We start from the raw sequence: 22,209 nt of genomic DNA, 5'->3' as shown, positions 1-22,209 counted from the left end.
AAGAAGAGGAAGTTTGGATAGCTTCTGTAGGGAGTGACATAGGGAATCAATTATGGAGGAATAAAAAGGATGCATTATTGCACTAAGAGGACAGTTGAGATTAGCAGACATAAATTGGTAGTATACCCAGTCAAGCAGGGTTGTGTGACTTCCTCTAGTTCAATTCAACAGTACTTGAATAGAAAGCAGTTGATGGGAGTAACCTGGGTCTATGACTTGGCAAGGAGTGTGCAGCAAGAGGACAGGGAGATGAAGATTCAAGGAAAGAGGACAATGTGGAATTGGATTGCTTTACTATTGGATTGAGATTGGGAAGGGAGGATGAATTGCATCCCAGGGTACTAAACAAACTTTCAAGTGTGACTGATTTTTAAGAGGAAGAAAGTAAATATTTCAAACTATAGAGTTAATTTGATGTCAAATCTTTTTTCTTTTTTTTCAAAATTTTATTAATTTATTTTGATATATCAATAATCACTTCCATATGCTTTTGAGTTGAAAATTTTTCTCCCCCTTCCTCCCCCCCCCAAGACGGCACACAATCTGATATAGGCTTTACATTTATATACCCATTAAACGTATTTTCACATTAGTGAAGTTGTAATTAAAAGTGAAAACCAACAAGAGGAACCACCAGAAAGATGAAACAAAACTCAGCAGAAGGTAAAAATAAGTGATAGCGATTCGACTTCCATAGTTCTTTCTTTGGATGTGGACAGCATTTTCCATCCCGAGGCCTCTGGAGATGTCTTAGATCCTTATAATGTTGAGAAGGGTTCAGTTTAACAATATTAGTCTTTGCATAACTTGGCTGTTATTGTGTACAAAGTCCTCTTGGTTCTGCTCACTTCACTCAGCATCAGACCACATAAGTCTTTCCAGGTTTTTCTGAAGTCAGCCTGTTCATCACTTCTTGTAGCACAATAGTATTCCATTACATTCATATACCACAGCTTGCTCAGCCATTCCCCAGTGGATGGGCATCCTCTCAATTTCCAATTCTTTGCCACCACAAAAAGAGCTGCTATGAATATTTTTGTACATGTGGGTCTTTTTCGCATTTGTTTGATCTCTTTGGGATATAGCCCTAGAAGTGCTATTGCTGGATCAAAGGGTATGCACATTTTTGTAGCCCTTTGGGCATACTTTCAAATTGCTCTCCAAAATGGTTGGATCATTTCACAACTTCACCAACAATGTATTAGTATTCCAATTTTCCCACATCTTCTCTAACATTTATCATTTCCCTGTTTTGTCATATTGGCCAATCTGTATGCCCAATTCATTAATCTCCTCTTTTTCTATTTTATTTATGTAAGCATTTAGAGATATAAAACTTCCCCTAAGAACTGCTTCCGCTGTGATGTCAAATCTTGATAAAATTCCAGAATATATTTTTAAAGGATATATAAGCGCTTCAAAAGGGAAGAGGTGATCATTAATAGGCAACATGAATTCATTAAAAATAAATCATGCTAGATTAACCTCATTTCCCTTAAAAAAAAGAAAAAAGGACCAGACTAGATAATCAGTAGTTGATCTTTTGTGTTCAATCAGTCTTCAGTACTTCAAAAGATGATTAATGGTGAGGGAGTACCCTAGTTAACTATGTTTAATATATATCAATAGTGCAAGATAGCAGCCACATGAAGAGAGGTATAGTATCTAGAACAAGGGAAATAATCATCTCAATGTTGTCTTCCCTGATCAGATTACATCTGTAGTATTGTATTCAGTTCTGATTACCATTTTATTTATTTTTTAAGCTTTCTTTTTTTTTCATTCAATAGTATTTTATTTTTTTTCCAAGAAGCTTTCTTTTAAAAAAAATTATTTTTAGTTTTCAACATTCACTTCCGTAAGATTTTGAGTTTTAAATATTCTCCCCCTCTCTCTCCTCCTCCCTCCCCAAGAAGGCATGTAATCTGATAGAGGCTCTAGTTGTACATTCATATTATGCATATTAAGCATATTCACATTAGTCATGATGTATAGGAGAATTAGAACTAATGAGAAGAATCACAAGAAAGAAGAAATAAAACAATACAGCAAAAGAAAAAGAGAGCAAATAATATGGTTCCATCTGCATTCAGACTCCAGGGTTCTTTTTCTGGATGTGGAGAGCATTTTCCATCCTGAGTCTTTTGGAGTTGTCTTAGATCCTTCCATTGCTGAGAAGAGCTAAGTCTATCAAAGTCAGCCATCTCACAATGTGGCTGTTACTGTGTATAATGTTCTCCTGGTTCTGCTCTTTTCACTCAGCATCAGTTCATCTAAGTCTTTCCAGGTTTTTCTGAAGTCTGCCTGCTCATCATTTCTTATAGCACAATAGTATTCCATTTTATACCACAACTTGTTCAGGCATTCCCCAATTGATGGGCATCCCCTCAATTTCCAATTCTTTGCCACCACACAAAGAGCTGCTATAAATATTTTTGTACATGTGGGTTCTGATTACCATTTTAAAGGCAGATATTAATGAACTGGAGCATGTCCAGAGAAATGTAACCAGGACAAGGAAGAGACTTGAGAGTGAGAGCACAAGCACCCAGTGGTCAAGGTGTGTGTAAGCTCATGTCATAGACACTAGAAAGCCGATAATATTACAAAATTCAGGAACTGTGGATTAGGCCATGCTGGAATTCTGAAGCTGCCCATCTAGCTATGGAGGAACATGATCAGACAGCTTCCTGTCTGATACAGTGAAACCTGATATTTGTCATAACTGGCCACTAGGAATATGTTGAGGATGGTAATGTTTAGGGTGGCAAAGCCAAAGTGATAAAACCATGTCTTGGGGACTCTTTGCCATGTTCCCTGGTTTAAGCCCCCCTGACCCTGACTTTATCCTAAGGCTCCTTTCTCCCCCAGGTACAATAATTTGTATTCAGTTTGTAGTTTACCTACTTGCTCCTGGTAGGTGACTTTGTTGCATTTGTAGATCCATTGATTCTGACTCCTCAACTGCATAATTAGCTCCCTAGGGCCAAGGCCTATATATTGTATTTCTTTCTCCAGCTTTTGTCACCGGAATGGCTGGTACTGTGTTCACTATACGGTTGGAGCATTCACTAGAGACTGTGTCCTAATTGACTTCTCTCTGTGATAGTGGAACAAAGGCCTCCATTTGGAGAGTGGACTTGGTTTGTCATCCTTCTTTCTTCACAAGTAGCGTGAGGGAATTGTGATCATTGTGCATTGTGTTCTCCAAGGCAGGCATTGCCAGCAGACAGATTAGAGCTATGGTTCTTTTTGGGACTTGGATCTTGCTCATTAGAGCTACTTACCTGACTTATCACAAGGGTGGGTAGGTGTTGCTATTGGACCCTTAGGATTGAGATCCAATGTTGTCTCCATTTTTGAAACTAATATATGTGTTTTCTGTTTCCTTACAGCCCACTGGGTACATGGAAAACTCTGTTTCCTACAGTTCTATTGAAGATGTTCAGCTGCTGTCCTGGGAGAATGCCCCTAAGTACTGTTTACAGCTCACAATTCCTGGGGGCACAGTCTTACTGCAAGTATGTACAGTAAACAAACATGAACCAGCATTTTTTCCTCTCTCTCTCTTACCTTCCCTTGAATGGGGGAGGGTGGCTTGGGTCAAGATCAAGTAACTGGAGATTCGTGTTTTCTGTCTGCTTGTTCTTTTCCCCCAGAGTGAGAGGAAAGATGTTAGATGGTTCTGGACTCTGTCATAACAATAGTACACACACTAGAATTCTGCTGTAATTGTTTGGTAGATAACTATATCTAGGTAAGGGGGTTGGGTGGGGATAAATAGGAATTTCCTTTAAGTAGGAGGAAGAATGCCCTCAGTTTTTCTGCAAGAAAATAGAGGTTGGGGCAGGTAGGTGGTGCAGTGGATAGAACACCGGCCCTGAAGTCAAGGAGGAGCTGAGTTCAAATGCAGCCTCAGACCAAACACTTGTCACTTACTAGCTGTGTGACCTTGGGCAAGTCACTTAACCTCAATTGCCAAAAAAACAAAAACAAAAACAAAAAAAACAGCAACAAAAAGAAAATAGAGGTTATATTTTCTTGAATATGCTAAATCTGAAAACTTCCTGACCTGGCCCTGTGCTCCCTAAACTGTTATTCAAAGGCAGGGCCTGGATTGTTACTCTAGGAACCAGTCTGGTTGAATGGAGTAGTTGCCCCAGCCTGGGAGTTAGGATAGGATTGGCTCTATCACCAACCCACTGACTGAGAACAAAGTCCCTTCCCTGAATGGACCTCAGGTTCCTTCTCTGTAAATGAGGGAATCCAAGAGGTGGTATAGAACAAATCCTAGATTTGGAGTCAGAAAATCTGGATTTAAATCTTAGTTCTGTCTCTTATTTCTTTTATGACCTTGGGCTGGGGATTGGACTGCATGACCTCCAGAGTTCCTTCCCTCCCACTCTAGCTCTGTAATCTATGGTCTTCACCTGTGTTTAGATTCTTAGGACAGAGGGAGGCTGTGGGCATTTCTTAGTTAGCAAATGAGCGTCATAAGTAGCCCTCAGAGGTTCAGGGTGGAGAATGGGGAGGGGAGTCACTGGAGGGTTTCTTCTTCGAGGAGGAAAAGAAAGGGCTCCCTTAGCTGTCTACTTTCCATCTCAGAGCTTCAAGAAATCTTTATTCTGTATCCATGTCCCCAGCATATGGCTTCCTCAGCCCCAGACAGCCCACATGAGTGCTGAGGAGCAATGTCTGGAACCCCTCCTTATTTAACATTTTGTAAATTCTACAGCAGTGTATTCATGTGAGCTAGGATCAGTGTTTCATTATTTGAAAAGATCCATTATTTCTTCAGCACCACAGTCCTTCCTGCCGTGACACAGATTGCAGCTGCTCCAGCTCTTAGTAGCTCTTTTTCATGAGTTTCTGCATGTGTTGCCCCCCTCCCTCCAAAAAAGGTGTCCTCCATTGGTAAACCTTTTGGTAATGAGCCTTTTCATGATTAGCTGGGCTGGTCTTCAGATGACTGAAAAACAGCCCATCCCCAGATCTGTATTTGAATCCTTTCCAAATTGGTAGGATCTTCTAGAGCTCTTGCTTTGCTGGCATATATTGCAGAATTTGGAGTCTTTTTTGATGCCACAAGACTTTAGAGGAGGATTTTTATTTAGAATTGTTTTTTATTTTTGTTATTATTATCATCATCATCATTATTAATAATAATAACAGCAACAATATTGATCATCTCCCACAACACCCCACCCCTCACCTCCCCCTTACCCCAAGTCAACTTCTCACATACTAATTAGGAAAACGCTGCTTTGGGGGAAGGGAAGGTTAGGTGCTTTTCTCCTAGAGCCCTGGCCCTTCTGACAGGTCTGTATAGGACCACACACTGTATTGTGATGAGTGAAACTTGGCTTTCTGGCAGGGGCTCAATTCTGCAGCCTCCCTTCATGATCAGTTCCACGTCAGGCTCGCCCTGCTGAGCTGACGAACCAGCAGTGAGTAGGAAGCAAAACAGCCCTCAGAGCTCTAGGGAACGGAGAGCCCAGCAGCACTTAGATCCAGAAGGGACCCTCAGTTGTGGCCATGGGGATAAGCAGCTGTATCTTTTGAGAGAATCACCACCACCACTCCCTTGGTCAGTGTCAGCTTTGTAGGGTGTGGAGTAAAGAGAGAGCCTTCCCCCTCACAGAATTACCTGGGCTCAGGATCCCTAAGGAGGAGAGACATTTTTCTCCCTGCTCTACAATCCAGGTAGGTGCTGCTTTCCCTTACCATCCCTCTTCCATTCCACTGTCTTTTTTCACCCCGTCCTCTCGGCTCTGCTTGTTGAGCTGTTTGCCTTGCTCTATAACTAACCAATCTTATTCCCTTCTCCCCACACCCTCCTTCTCTTCCTCCTGCTGTTGCTGCTGCCTCCTTACCCATCGTGGAATCAAGAATTGCTGTGTGTGGTTATGTAAATCAGTCCATTAGAGGTAGACTCCTGTTGGGAGAGGGTTTCCAGTCAAGTTACAAAGGCACAGCTGAGGGCCAAGGGCAGGAGAGGTGCTAGGATTCTCCGTGGTTAAGGAGAGTATGCATTGAGAAGATATGGTGGGGAAAGAGGGGAGTGCTTTCTCTGAATTTTTGTCTCTTCATTTCTGACTGTCTTAGACTGGCTGTAGTTTGTCTTATAATAGTGTGTCAAACGTTGTAATAGAACATAGTAATTATATAGTATAATTTTGTAGCATTTATTGAATAAATTATAATGCATTGTCATATTAGGGATATTGTAGTATATAGTCTTAGATATGAAAATCTTACTCCGTGATAACTGAAATGTTCTAAAAATATTCTGCGTTGGGCTATCCAATATTTGGGGTGGGTGTGGTAACTGATATGTGCTATTGGGCCATATAGAAGCTCTTCATTTAAAGGGAAAGGAGAGAAGTGTTCAGGTGCCCAGTAATGGAATGAAAATAGACCAAACCTAATGCTAGTACCGTCTTTGGACCCCTGGGCTTTCTTTAAGGTCCCTTGTCTTATAACCCTAATCTCTCCCCTGCCCTTCAAGGGGTTCTAGAAATTGTGGTGTTCAAGATAGAGCCTACTCTATAAAGAACAGTACTAAGATGAAGTCTTAGCGTATCTCTCAACACTCCCAACTATCTCCCACCTCCATCCCTTTGCTTATGACTAATATATATTTCCTCTTTACCTTTTCTTCCTATAAGCATTCTCTGTCTTTCTGAAAGGCTTATCTCATATGCCACTTCCTATGAGAAGCCTTTATTTTTCTTAGGTTATTATAACTCTCTCCTTCCTCACATTTTTATGTTTAGACTTATAGGTTTGCATTTTGTATCCCAGCAGTAGAAGGAAGGCCCCTAAAATCATTGTTCTAGAGCTGAAAGGGATCTCAGATGCCAATTCAGTTCAATTCAACAAGCATTTGTTAAGTGGTTAGGCCAGGGGTGGGGAACTTGCAGCCTCATTTGGCCTCTTAATAAAAGGATTTGTTCCTCGAGGTTTGGATTCAATCAAAAGGCAGCACTTGAGGACCGAGAGGCCCCACATGTGACCTCGAGGCCACAGGTCCCCACCCCTGGGTTAGGCAGTGAGGATACAAAAATAAATAGAAAACAGTTCTTATCTTCAAGGAGTTTACATTCTATTGGAGGAAACAACATTTTACAAATAAGTTAATACAGAATATTTAAAAAATCAGCACACAACAATTTCCTGTGTAGGGAGTTACCACTACCAATTATGGGCATCAGAAGAGGCATTGTGTAGAAGTTAGCACTGGAGTAGAGCCTTGAAAGGTACTAGAAATTCCAAGAAGACAGTTAAAAAGGGAGATCATTTCAGCTATGGGGAACACCGTTTGCAAAAGTAAGGAGGCTGGGGGCAGCTAGGTGGCACAGTGGATAGAGCACTGGTCCTGACTCAGGACGACCTGAGTTCAAATCTGGCCTCAGACCAAACACTTGACACTAGCTATGTGACCCTGGGCAAGTCACTTAATCCCATTGCCTAGCCAAAAAAAAAATATAGGAAGGCCAGAGATGGAATGTTGTGTACTGGCAATAGCCGGTAGAGAGATAATGGAAATTGTTGAAAAGATAGGTTAGAGCTAGACTGTAAGGGGCTTTAAATGCCAGTGCCTAATTTATTGCCTTGCACATAGTAAGGGCTTCATAAATTCTTGCTGGATCATATTGTATTTTTTATTTGAACTATCTTTTATTCTTTGTTATTTTTTTTTCTTAAAGGCTAGACCCCTCCTTCCCTCTACCACCAGCCTTGTTCCAACAGGTAGTGCACACAGTTGTATCCAGCCCCTGACTTCCTTGAAATAGCAGTAGGCTTTCATGTATAGCTCTTAGACCTGGTATGTCTAAATTTCAGGTAGCAAAAGGAGTTCTTTAGATAAGTGTACATTTGTTCTTCATAGATTCTGCTTTCTTCCCTGTCCTACCATGCCCAAACCCCCTTGGCCAGGCATAGTTTGTAGACAGCTGTCACCATCTGCTAAAATGGCCAGATTGGGAAAGTACAGAATTTCCATACAAACCTATTGGTCATCTTTTAGGGTTTCTTTGGTTTGTGAATGTCTTACAAATGTCACTTAACATCTATGGCTATAGCAAGGATGTTCGTCCCCGAAAGTGGTATCCCTAAAGTGATACCCCCAAAACACAGATCTAATTATGTTATTATTCTTCTACTCAGAAATCTTCAATTGGTCCGTCCCTATTGCCCCTAGGATTTAAAAAAAATTTTTTTTCAATCTTCAGTATACAATTTAAAGGCCTCCACAATCTGACATCTACCTACATTTCCAGAGTTATTTCATATTATTTTGCTGTATGAACTCTCTATTCTGCTAGCTGTTCCCCATCACAATACCTTATCTCCTGTTCTGTTCCCTTGTCCAAGTGATCCCCCATATCTGAAATGTGTTCCTTCTTCACCCTTATTAAATACAGTGATTCTCAAATTGTGTCCAGTGGACCGCTTGGGGGTTCTTCAGACCCTCTTCGGGGATCTGAGAGGTCAAAACTATTTTCATAGTAGTATGAAGGTTATTTGCCTATTAAAATACTCACTTTTCCAACAACATATCTGTGTAACGCCTGATTTTCTCCACGTACTTCAACCAAAATAACATATTGCAATAGATAGAATGCAGAAACAGATCTGAGAATCCAGCTGTCTTCCATTAAGTCAGACATTAAAGAGATTTGCAGAAAAGGTGTAAAACAGTGTCACTCTTCTTACTATTAAAAATAGTTATTTCTTTAATAAATATGTTATTTATGTTAACATGTAAGTTTTGTTATTTTAAATTAATTACTATTTTACAAATTTATTGGTTTTAATTTCTAATTCAGCAAATATTGATATAACCTATATAAACAAAAACTCTTAGGGGTATTCAGTAATTTTTAAGTGTGTAAAGGTTCTTGAGACCAAAAAATTTGAGAACCTTTGGTCTAATAGAATCCATAGTATAATTGAAAATACAGTTCAGATGGCAGTTGTTACACAAAGCCCCTCCCCCTGCCATTTTTTAGCATTCTGTCCTTAAATTACATTATATTGCTTTTTATATACCTTGTATTTATTTACTTGTGTGTTTGTTGTCTTTCCAGTAGAATGTAAACTTCTTGAGGGAAGGTACCATTTTATTTTTTGGCTTTTTATTACTAGAGTCCTTGAACATAGTAGGTTTTTAATAACTTTGTTGGATTGAATCAACTCTGTGTGCTAAATAGGGGAACCCTATAGCTTCTCTTCTGCAGTTTGGTTGTTAGAAGACTTCATCTGGGCACATGATGAAGGAGATGTGTTGTTTTTGTAATCCTTAAAATGCTATGTAAATGTGAGTTGTTGTTACTGTGTTTCACAGTCTGATTTTGCTTAGAAGTTATTCACTATGGAATTAATCTCATTTCTTGATCTCAGGTAGGTTTTTCTTCCTTGGTCCATTCTGTGGCAAGTGAAAATAGTACCCCTTTTCTTATCTCCCTTTGCTTTCCCCTGTCTAACAAAGGCATCTGGGGCTGGGCAGCTGGCTTAGGCTTCCACAAGAAGAAAGCCCTCTTTAGGAAGACAGGCAGGCTGTGTCAACTGCCAGGGCTGGGAAGCCTCTGTTTGTTCTATACTTTGGGAAAAGGCCCTTTAGCCTGGAATCGGATAGAGTGCACTTTCCTGCCTAGTAACAGACAATATAGATTTTCCTATGGCACTCACTGGCCTCAGCTGCAGATGGCTTGGCTCTTTTTTCTCACCTCTCTGACAACAAAACAGTAAGAAAAACTTGGCAACAACAAGTGGGAAATTTGGTCAAATTCACTGGAATATGGCCTCTCCAAAATTAAAGGAGTGAAATGAGCCAGCTCTTCATGTTCCTTTCTCATCTTTGAATCATTTTCTCATCTGATTGGATCCAAGGATCCTAAGGAATCTGAACCTTCTAGAATATTCCCATTTGACTGCATTTGTCTGGATTAGATCCCAGTAATACAGTATTGGAAACTTGGCTCACAAAGGTGCCCTTTCTCCCTTGTCCAGGCAGGTCATCTCAATGACCTTTTACTTTGCTTGGGAACAGCTATGCATGCCTTTGATCAGATCCTGGAAGGTACTATATAGTCCTTGTCCTCCTTAGGCAGACAATAGGAGGTGAAGCACTGGTGGTCCAGAAAAGTCCTGGAGGCCTTCTGGCTCAGTGGACAAACAGATAAATATAAAACTATTTTTACTCTAGGGTCCTTGACTTTTCCCCCACTGGAGGAAAGTCCTGAAATAGTCTAATGGTTTATAAAACAAACTTATGCTGTTGAAGGAGTCAACTACCCTTCCTCCTTCTTCCCCTCAGTAAGGATAAGGGGCAATGGATGCCTTTGGAAAGTAGCACTTTCATTATTTCTAAGACTGCTTTCTCACCTCTATCCTCAAGTTCCCCTTGCACTCATAAGATCATAGACTTAAAGCTGGGGTCATTGAGGCCAGCACTCTAATTTTACTAATGAGAAAACTAGGACAGAAAGATTAAGTGATTTGCCCAGGGTCACAAGGAAAGTACCTGTCTAAAGCAGGATCTGAACCCAGGTCTTCCTGACTGCAAGCCCAGTGTTCTAGTGCCCAGAGATATATCTTCAACTTAACTGCCTCAATCATAGGATTTAGAACTAGAAGAGATTGTACAAATCTTGTAGTTCAACTTCCTTTTTTTTTTGTCAATTGGGGTTAAGTGACTTGCCCGAGGTCACACAGCTAGTAACTGTCAAGTATTTGGTCTGAGGCTGGATTTGAACTCAGGTCCTCCTGACTTCAGGGCTGGTGCTCTATCCACAGTGCCCCCACTTCCTCATTTTGTAGGAGAGGAAATTCACCTATAGAGGTCAAGCATCATGATCAGGGTAATATAGTACAGTTTAACTGGATTGAATAGTGCAGGAAGGAGAATAATGATCAAGAAGGCTGGGAAGATTGGGTAGGGCCAAGTTGTATAGGGCTTTAAAAGCTTACTCCCTACTCCTATAAAATAAAGAACTTTATCTTTTATCCTAGAACCTCATCTTATTGTGCCTGTCCTAGAATGACATCCTATTGGATATCTTTGCAATTGGTTGAGTAGGGGAGTCACATGTTTAGATCTGAGCGTAAGGAAAATTACTTTTTTGAGGGAAGGGAATAAGCATTTATGTAACACTCACTATATGCCAAGCACTGTGCTAAGCACTTTACAAATATTATTTCCTTGTATCCTCCCAACACCCCTGCAAGGCAGGTGCTGTTATTATCCTCATTTTACAGTTGAGGAACCTGAGGAAGACAGACATTGAAATGGCTTGTCTCAGTTCACACAGCTTGTAAAATGTCCAAAGCTGGAATTGAACTCAAGTCTTCCTTACTCTGCTCTGTCTGTGTACCACCTAGACACTTTGGCATCAGTGTATAGGATGGATTACAGTAGTGAGAGACTTGATTCAGACAGACCAGTTAGGAGACTATCATAATCATCTTTGGAAGAGGCGATGAGGGTCTGAACAGCTTGTACCCGTGTGAGTGGAGAGAAGAGGTCAAATGTGAGGTGCTGGGTAAGATTTTGCAACTGATTGACTTCGTGGACTGAGGGAGAGGTAAGATTCCAAGATAATGTTGAAATTCTGAACCTGGGAGCCTGGAAAGATGGTGATATGACTTCAGCAAAAATAGGGAAGTTTAGAAGAAGGCAGGGTTTGGGGAAAGATTTGGTTTTAGACGTGTTGGGTTTATCTTTGGGACATCTAGTTTAAAATGTCAAATGGGCAATTGGCAATACTTGACTATAGCTCAGAGGAGAGTCTGGGGCTGGGCATACAGATATATGAGTCATTTGTGTAGAGATAAGAGACCAATGGGATCTGATAAGGTTACTGAGAGAGAATATAGAAGGTGAAAAGGAGGAGATCTTGGAACAGAACCTTGGCTAATACAGTTAAGAGTAGTCATGGCAAGGAGGAGTGTATTTCAATGGAGTAAACAAAGTCTATGTGCTGGTCCAAGAAACTAGCTAGATTATGATATGTTGTCACATGGAAAAAAAAGAGCATGTCAGAGTGACATTCAGCCTTTAGGGCTTTGATGCTTTTGTGTAGGAAGCAATTGCCTTGAACATCCTTCCATGGGGAGCAGAGCAGGAAGGGGAGCAGGCAGCATTTGGTCAGGGGTAGAGAGAGGGTTCTTCAAGACTGTTGTTAGAGGGTAGTAGAGCTTGTCTGAACTACTCCAATAGAAGAATTTCCCAGTGAACCTAAATACCAGCACAGCCACAGCCATGACTTGGGATTGCAGAAAGGATTTTTTTGCTGCTTTGAATCTGGGAACTGAATGCAGAGGAAAACTAGTGATAATGGCAAGAACTCACTGAGGGTGAAAATGATCTAGTTGAGGAGGCAGCTTACTGTAGCTGGTGGAGTGGCCATCAAAATAAAAGAGCTTCAACTTAATTAGCTTGAAGGGAAAAGAATATTAATGAGGGAAGAAGAGACATGAGCACATATTCCTGTTTGTGTGAGACAGTCCCACTGGTGAAGCCTTCCTCCTAACAGGAAGATGGGGCAGTTGATGAAAGGGATGAATTACCTATGATCTCTTAATTGCCAAATCCAGGCTTTTTTCAATCCTCATTCTTTTGTGAGGGTGGAATGCTTTTTTTTCCTCCACTAATGCAGAGGACAATCTCTCCCTACTCACCTTATGCCCTTCTTAAATCAGCCCCTTATTGCCCAGAGACTGGTGGTTAGACTAACCAAGGGAAGCATCATGAGTCCTTGGAGGATTCTTATGTATTGCCAGAAGCAATGTAAAGATGATGGATTGACTGGCTAACACAGCCCAGAGGTCATTCTTGCTATGTGGGAGATGTTGCTAGGACAAGACTCTTCAGCCTGGAGGACATTGTTCTTGTGTGTAATGCTTTGCCTCAGGCATAACCAGGTTTCATGCTTATCTCTCCATATCTGTTTTAGAGGCTCCTTCAGATGACTGACTCCCCTTCCTCCTCCCAGTGCTTCAGGGCCTCATGTGATCCACACTTGGATGTTCTTATCAGCTGCTCCAGTTTTCTGACTCAAGCTCTTATCAGCCTTTTCAGTCTCAAGTCCTTGCTTTTCCTGTGAAAAATAGAAATCTATTCCTTATTCCAGTTCTTGGTTTTTTATGTTTTGACTTAATTCCTATGTTAGATATTCTCTCCTCTGAGCATTCTTACCTTGAAATTCTTAAGCCTGCTTGGGCCAGTCCAGCTGACTCCTGTAAGTGAACTCTTTTCCTCTCCAGCCACTGGAAGTTCTCCTAACTCCCTGGAATCCTGAGTTCTTACTTCTCTGTGATATGAGTTCAGCTAAATGTCTTTCGAAAAACAAAAAATTTCAGATCCGAGAAGGTACAATAGAGACCAAATCCCCTCAAGAAGTGAACTGAGGTACTGAGGGGATGTTTCACCTAAGAAAACATAGTAACTGAGAGAGCCAAGACTTGGAACACAAGCCTTCTGTTTCCAAGTACAATGATCTTTCTACTGCACTATCTGGCAGGGAAGAAATCAAGATGGAATGGGAGAATGGTGAGTTAGATCCCAGAGGAAAAGCAGACGGACACTGGTGGCAATGGCAGCTGATCACCACTGTTTTTTTGAAAAATGATCTCTGTGGAATTATTAACAAGATTTTGCAAATACTGTTCCATATTTTAACTGTATTTTATGTAGAACATTGGATTTTGTTATTATATCTATATCTATCTTTTGTTGTTCAGTTGTGTCTGACTCTGTGATTCAATGGACCATATTGTCCATGGGGTTTTCTTGGCAAAGATAAACAAGAGTGATTAGCCTTGTCCTTCACCTATGGATTAAGGCAAACAGAGTTTAAATGAGTTGCCTAGGGTCACACGGCTAGTAAGTGTCTGAAGTGGAATTTGAACTCAGCTCTTCCTGACTCCATGTCCAGCTGCTCCACGAGCCCCTTCGCTGCCTGTGAAATATTTATCTCCCTTTATACGTATGTACATATATTTTTACTCTTGGTCTTAATGACTAATGGGGAATTTTGTACCTGTACTTTGATATATTTAATATATATTAATAATGTTTTCTTAAAAAGTGGTTCCTGTGGTAACTCACCCCGCAATTCTCTGGCTCTCCTCTTTGAGCAGTGGTGATTTGCTTTTCATCCTTCCTTTGACCACATCCCTTCTGCAGCTGTGTCTCTGCTCTGAGCTCAGGGCTATGAGGGTTTGGCTGGGGTTGTGGTATCTTTCTGGGAACAGAAAGGCTAGGGGCAGATTTGATGCTACCCACAGCTCTATGCCATTCCCCTTTTTACAGGGCTGGAAAAGGCTCAGAAAAGGGCAGCGAAAACAATTATGATTGTATGAGAGAGTATTCACATTGAGGACAGTTTAGAAGAGTTAAAAGCAAAGGATTATTTAATGACCTCAAGGTCAGAAAATAACAAAATAACAATCACAATGTAGCACATTTATGTAGTGCAAAGCACTTTTTACATTTATTACTTCATTTGCTTTAAATCTGATTTCTTTGCCTTTGGATGTTCATTCCTATTCCTTCACCATGCTCATACCAGGCTGCTGCCACAGTCTTCCCTTGTTCCTGTCCCATATGCCCCAAAGTTCTGTGTCCAGCAGCCACCAAGCAGCAAATTGTATGAAGACTGCTGCAGTGATGTGGGTGGTCTAGGCCCTTACAAGACATGAGAAATGCCACAACTGGACCAAGTGGACATTGTCTCTGCTGGAAGTATCAAAAGCTGTCTTGGGGGGGGAGGGGCTGTAAGGTTTTTCTCAAAAGGACGCAATCCAAACTTGTTCTTCCCTCTACCCCAATTTTTATCTTTCCAGATGGAAGACTTTTAACTCTCCTAAGCCTTTTAAAAGGGAGGTCCATCACACACAAAAAAGTTAAGAATCCCCATTCTAAAGAGTATGATATCTGTGCCAAGGAATCAGTTGATCATGAGCAGGTGTTATCTCCAGGTTATGGTAAAAAATTGAAATCTCAATTGCTATATTAACTCCAAGGAGTTTATCATTTAATAGTCCCGTGGATGAAAGCCTAGAGGTTCTGAGGAAAGGAAGTAGAGAAAGAATCGTAGGCGGTCATAGAAAATCTAGGCCACCATGGTGAGTATCAGGGGCTGAAGTGTGGGAGAAAATCTGGAAGAAGGAAGAGTAAGCAAAGGGAAAGGGAGGATGGAAAATGGATGGACATGAATATTGGAGAATAGGCTTCATTCATGACTGTGGGAAGGTCGTTTTCTGGTATTTGTGCTGTCTGCATTCAATTTCAACAATAAACAGAAGTTTTTTTAGACTTAAATATAATTTTAAAATCAGGCAGCCCCCACCTTTTACCTCTTCTAAGTTCACAACTCCCATTGTTACATGGGGCTATTGTGGTTTTCTCATTCATTGGAGGATTTTCACAGTGTACCTGGCTCACCATCTAGAGGAAAAACAGAAGGGAGATTACAAGCTATTTTTGAAAAGATTGATCTCAATGTGGTTCTGAGGTCAGTTGCTGAGGTCAGTTTAATAACTGGAATAATTTTGGGAAATTTGTCAAGAGAAGCATCACACTTTTATGGAAAGCTTTTTTTTTTTTAAACTCGAGGGACCTAGCCCTTTTAAACTACCCAGCAAAAGCTTGTCTAAATATTTAAGGCAAACAAAATTATTGCTAATTAAATACTGTTTGTCATAGCAAGTATTTTAGTCCCAAGGTACAGAATTCAAGGAGGTTGTTATTACAAGGAAACAGTGTGATATAGTGGAAAAAACATTAGACAGTGAATTAGTCACTTGGATATGTTATTTAATAGCTCTATGACCCTAGGCAAGTCCCTTTCCCTCTTTGAGCCTTCCCCTCCCCCACACATTATTTTATATAGTTGCTTGTTGATTGGGCCTCAGTTTCCTTATCTGTCAAACAAAGTGGTTGGATTAGAAGATCATTAAGTCCCCTTCCAGCTCCATATCCAGTGATCTTCTGTCTCTAAGGTGTCTAAAAAATGATATCAATTTCTGGAGGACCTGAGTTCAAATCCAGCCTCAGACACTTGAAACTTACTAGTTGTGTGACCCTGGGCAAGTCGCTTAGCCCTGATTACCTCACCAAAAAAAAAAAAAAAGCAACCCCCCCCAAAAACAAACAAACAAAAAAGATATCAGTTATGCTCCTCTGACTCTTAATTTGACTAAGTCTATTTGTTGTATGTGTACCTTTAACTTTATTCTGTAGGACTTTGAGGCTAATTTCATCAGGTTAAATGATGATAAATGTTTGTGGGTATTATCTTTGCCTTTTTTATGACAGATTATTGGTCACAGCTGTGATTTACTTTTTTTTTCTTTTAAGGTGAACATTTATTGAATTCTTAGTCACAAAGGACACTTTTTAATCCAGCAAACAAAAAAGCTAAAATATAATTGGCAGCTAGGTAGTGCAGTGGATAGAGCACCAATTCTGAAGTCAGGAAGATCTGAGTTCAGATGTGGCCGAAGACACTTATTAGCTGTGTGACCCTGGGCATGTTCCTCATCTGTAGAATGGAGACACACTGGAAAAGTAAATGGTAAACCACTCCAGTAACTTTGCCAAGAAAACCTTATGGACAAAGACCATGTGGTCACATAGAGCTGGACATGACCAAATAACTGAACAATGACAAAAATATAATTAAATTTCATTTTTAAAAACCAATAATTAACTTTTACTTTAAAATTGGGATAGGGATAGGAACTTTGCCTGTGATATTTTTTCCCTGGTATAGAGAATTTCTTGTTGAAGAAACTATCACTACCAAAGCAAATTGGCGCCTTCTCTGCAATTTATAATCTTAGAAAGTTGCCTGGAGTGCAAAGAAGTTAAGTGATTTGACACAGCCAGGATGTGTCAGAAGTAGAACTTGAACCCAGGTCTACTTTTATTTGAGGCCAACTCTGCCTCTGTGCATTAGAAATAAAAACTGTTAAACATGAGACACAAAGCAGCAAAATTGTTTTGAGAGAGAAGCTTTTTGAGGACAGGAGCTACCTCAGTTTTTACTCTGTAGCTCATTCAAGCACAATACCTAGAGCATGGTAGATGCTCGTGTTCGTTTATTGATTGATTCTTGCACTCTATCATGGCTGTCTCTATTTCCATAGTTGCAAGAGTTCCTTCTTTGTGACCACTCTCATATATCTGTCTCTAGTCCTTTCCAAGCAACTGCTTGACATTTTCATTTGGATTTCTTGCTGACACCACAATGTCAACATATCTTAGCCTGAAGAGTTGATATTAATGTCACCTTGGATGGAAGTCCCCATTGGAATGATCTAAGAATCTGTCCTTGGATTTAGGCTGTCCAATATTTTTATCAGTGACTTGGATGATGCTATATATGATATGTTTATCCAATTTGCAAATGACCCAAAAATGGAAGGAATAGCTAAGATGTTCAGTGACAGAATCAAAATCTGAACTGACCCTGACAGGCTAGAACAATGAGTCAGGTGCAAGAAGATGAAAGTTAATTGGGATCAGTGCAAAATCCTACATTTGGATTCAAACAATCAACTGTACAGATATAGAGGGGACAGGCCTGGCTAGACAACAGTTCCTATAAAAAAGATTGAGAGTTTAGGGTTGGGGAGGATTTAGTGAACTGCATTTAGTGCACTGATTTAGTGGAAGCTCAATGTGAATCAATAAATAAACTAATAATACTTACATTTAATATCTCTTGAAAGTTTACAAAGCACTCTCCTTAAAATAGTGTTATGAGGATAGGTAGTCAACAGTGTAACATTGCAACCAAAACATTAAGTAAGGCATAGTGGAACCTACAACAGGAAGGTGATAATCTCACCTTCATATTATGCCCTCATTGGACAATATTTGGAAATATTGTGTTCAGTTCTATATGCCACATCTAGGAAGGGTGATCAGAATGGTGAAAGAATGTATAGATGAAGATTAGTTGGAAAAACTGGGACTGGCTACCCTGGAGAAGAAAAGGCTTAAGGGAGACATGATAGATGTCTTTATATATTAGAAGAATTGTCTTATGGAGGAAGAATTTAACTTGTTCTGTTTGGCTCCAGAGGGAAGAACTAGAAGCAGTGGGTTTAAGTTGCAAGGTTTAAGCTCAGTGGAAGGAAAATCATCCTAATAATTAAAGTTGTCAAAAAGTAGAATGGGCTGCAATAGGGTAACAGCGGCTTCCCCTTCATTAGAGGTCATCAAGTAGAGGCTGTATGTATTATTGGGGAAGTTGTAGTAGGGATTCCTGTTCAGGTATGGGTTAGACAGATTGACCTTTGAGATCTCCCTCAACTCTGAAATTCTGTGTTAAGTCTAAAATTCTGTTTATTATCTCTTCCCCAAATTAGCTTATGATTTCTTCATTTCTATGAGTAGCATAATCACCATTTCCTTAGGTTGAAGCCTCGGAGCTCTTTTTGGTTTTGGGTTTTTTTTTTTCTTTTGGCTAGGCAATGGGGTTAAGTGACTTGCCCAGGGTCACACAGCTAGTAAGTGTTATGTGTCTGAGGCTGGATTTGAACTCAGGTCCTCCTGAATCCAGGGCCAGTGCTCTATCCACTGCACCACGTAGCTGCCCCCAGAGCCCTTTTTGGCACTGAGTCAATCAACCAACAAGAATATATTAAATGCCTACTGTTCTGGGTTCTGGAAATACAGTGACAAAAATGAAACAGTCCCTGCTCTCAAAGAGGCTTACATTCTATTGGATCCTATCTATATTATGTTGATTCCTAAAAATCCCCCTTGCATCTGTCTCTTTCTGTTTAGTCTCATTGCCACCATCCTCCCTGAGGAGTTCATCCTCTCTTACCTGGACTTTTATAACTGCCTTTAAACTGGCCTCTTTGCTTACCTCCAGTCTCATTATCTTTCTTCTCTACCTGTGCAGATCCTACCTGTCCTTCAAATTCTGCCTCCTTTGTAAATCCTTCCTTAACCACCCCTGCCTGAAGTGTTCTCTTCCCCCATTGACGGATTAGAACACTGATTGTTGGTGCTATTTATTTGGCAGTGACTCCTGTGACATCTTTTGTATTTAGGTCTTGAGCTGCTTGTTAAATCTTTCCTGGTTATTTAATTTTGCACATGCTATCACCTGGTTTCTCTTGGCAGGGGGATGTATCTTTTTTCATGTCCCAAAATATTCTTCACTGGAGGTGGGGTGGGGAGAGGGATCTTTCCCCACTCCCAACATAATCTAACATGGGACGTTGCATGTAGTAGAAACTCAGTAAATATTTGCTTATTGATTGATTGATTTTTGGTCAACTTGAGGTAGTACAAAGAAAGTTCACCTTGTCACGGATTGAGGATTTTACTCTTTCTAAAACCTGTTACAGTTGATAGGGGGGTGGGGGAGAGGGAGGAATGAGGGAGAGAGAAGGAAAGTCATCATGCATGAAGTCCTCGACCTCTGCTGCAAGGGTAGACAATGTTTGACAAGATTCTCACAGTGGAAGGACAAAGCAAAGCCATCCTTTCGAAGGATATAATTTTTCTAAATTGGAAATCCCCTGACTCTCCTAATGAGTGTTTAACTTCTCTTAAATTGTCCCTTATTACAAGAAAAAAAAAAGATTTATCTGCTGAGAATCAGTGCCATGGAATGGGTTAGGAGAAGTGATGCTACCTCCAGAGGCAAGTTGGAGGGCAGTGAACCTGTGAAGGCATGTCCTGTGCCTTGACGTCAGTGGTGCTGCTTTTATCGTTTTTGGTAACAGGAACTTGTGACCTTTGGAAGCATCAAAACTGTTTTCTCATTGAGCATGATCTGAGCTTAACCATAAGAACTTTTAGTAGCACTGCTTAGCCTGGATGAAGCCCACTGATTGTATTATCCTAAGAATGCTAATTACAGCATTTATACAGATACCCAAACCAAGTTGTCCATTTCTCTTCTTTTCCCTTGACATTCAATAAGGGACCCTTGGGACCTGTGACAGGAATGAGACCCTCCTAGATTCCCTGCTTAAATAGCACATAGTCTGTTGCTGGAGAGTTGATTACCTGCTACTGGGGGCCTCCATATGCCACCTAAGAGCACAGATTCTGAAAAGGTTTTTAAATCCATTTAAGAACTACATGAGGGGCAGCTAGGTGGCACAGTGGATAAAGCACCGGCCCTGGATTCAGGAGGACCTGAGTTCAAATGTGACCTCAGACACATAACAGTTACTAGCTGTGTGACTCTGGGCAAGTCACTTAACCCCATTGCCTAACCAAAGGAAAAAAAAAAAAGAACCACATGGAAGAATACCAAGATGTGTACTGTTGCCTCTGGCCTTGCCCTGAGATGGAGCAGTGGAGCTCTCCTACCAAATCTGTACTTGTGTGTGTATGACTTCAGACTCCATAACCAAGGAATGGGGAGAGAGGCTAAACAAATTAAGTCTTGTAATTCTATCATGTACCTCCTGATCAATCACAGAGGAGCCACTGGGTTGGCTAAATAAATATATTTTAGAATGTACAAAGAAATTGAGTATATAAAATATGAGTTAAAATGCCAGTTTATAAGTGTTCATAAAAGTAAATGCATCACTCATCAATACTTCAACTATTAGTAATTTTCAGGAAGAGTACTTCTTCCTCTCAGGCAGATAACATCCTCCTCCCTCACCTTGCCTACAGTTTAGCAGATGGATTTTGTTCTGTTTGTTATGGCTGAAAAATTGATCACCTTGTGGCCAACCTGGCAATGAACTTCTCCATTCCTAGTTGGGCTGGCTCTTAGACAACAGACTGGTAGTTCATCACCAGATAGGTACCTAGAATCTTTCCAATGTAGTGAGACCTGCCAGAATTTGTTCTCCACAGCCGTAGCCTTTGCGCAAGGTCACCTCCATTCCATGAACAGAATTTCAGTGAGAGTAGAAGCATTGATAAAATTAACTTCTTAATTTTCTGAATCCCCCATCCCAACACTGGTTCCTTTTTAAAAAAAAAAATTAATGGACATAAGCAGGGAATCCAATAGATGGTTAAGTAAGGAGAAAAGACATGAGTATGTACGTAATACATAGTGAAAGGACCTGAGTATGTACCTAGTGCATAGAGTATGGTAGGCAGGAGATCCAGTTATATTGTGCCAAATGGACTGAAAATTTTGCAGACAGATAGTGACACATGTTTATTGTTTTTTTCATTGCAGGCTGCAAACAGCTATCTGAGAGACCAGTGGTTTCACTCTCTGCAGTGGAAGGTAGGTCCTGCAGTCATTTTCATCTCTATGATGCTTTTCCTAATGTTGATTGTGATGAGCAAGATGTAGAGGAAGCAAATGGTGGTGGTGGTCCTGGTGATGGTGATGGGTGATTGTACAGTAATTTACCTATTCCCAAGAAGTTTGAGGGACATCTCTCTACTTATATTATCAAAGCAGCCAAATGAGCAATCTTCCCCCCCTCCTGAGGTGTTAGGTGGAATTCTCCCTGAAACACAGAAAGGTTACTCCTTCAATTTCCAGGATCCTTGAGCATGAGGAATACCCAGCCCAGCTGTCTTCTGTGGTTCTGGAAGGGTGCAGACAGCTACTTATTTTTTGGAATGAAGGCTACTGCAGAGGAACAAATATTTGGCTCATGGTTCTGTTTCAGAGATGTCCTTAGGAATAGAACTGTTAGCTTTTGCCACAAGATTAAAAGACAAAACCTCAAACTCTGGTCTCCATCTTCTCTCAATGATCAGGCTCTTTGGCCTATTTTTCTGCTTTGAATCTACTACAAGGTAGTGGAGATGCATGGGGATCACACCCCTGGCTCCTACTTAAGGAGTAAGAATTTCCCATTCACAAGCTATTGTGGCAGATCAACAACATCTTGTGCCCTGATCCTGCCTCCTTCCCATCTCTCAGAATCTTTATTTTCCTTTAAGGTTTAATTTCTTCTGTGAAGCCTTCCCTGAACTCTACTTCCTTCCTCCAGTTGTTAATGTTCTCTCTCTCTCTTCACCTTACCTATATTTACTTATATGTGTACTTGCTATAACTGACCCCAACTTCCAGTGTAATTTAAGTTCATTGAGGTCAGGAACTTCGGTGTTTGTGTCCTTAGCACTTAGTATAGTGCCTTTTGCTAAGGGGCTTAATAAATGTGAATTGTTGTTCTGTTAGTAGAGAACCAGCCTTTTTCATATTAGAATTTGTTTGTACAGAATTATAGACAAAGTCCTCA

General features: G+C 40.5%; 1 protein-coding gene across 4 annotated transcripts in view; it reads left to right on the top strand.

The window, feature by feature from the left end:
• The window catches only part of CMIP (c-Maf inducing protein), a 270,937-nt gene that overhangs the window by 154,641 nt on the left and 94,087 nt on the right, over nt 1-22,209 (top strand). For all 4 annotated transcript variants that reach the window (XM_020992642.2, XM_020992639.2, XM_020992640.2 and 1 more), the window contains exons 2-3: nt 3,396-3,521; nt 21,189-21,239. In XM_020992642.2, coding sequence (XP_020848301.1) covers nt 3,396-3,521; nt 21,189-21,239 — 177 coding nt within the window. The remainder of the gene's footprint in view (nt 1-3,395; nt 3,522-21,188; nt 21,240-22,209) is intronic.

Source organism: Phascolarctos cinereus, unplaced genomic scaffold (genome assembly GCF_003287225.1).
Source record: "Phascolarctos cinereus isolate Bilbo 61053 unplaced genomic scaffold, phaCin_HiC Scaffold_2;HRSCAF=192, whole genome shotgun sequence".
Taxonomy (NCBI): Eukaryota; Metazoa; Chordata; class Mammalia; order Diprotodontia; family Phascolarctidae; genus Phascolarctos; species Phascolarctos cinereus.
Note: the sequence above shows the minus strand (reverse complement) of the source record. Positions and strands in the feature narration are given on the sequence as shown.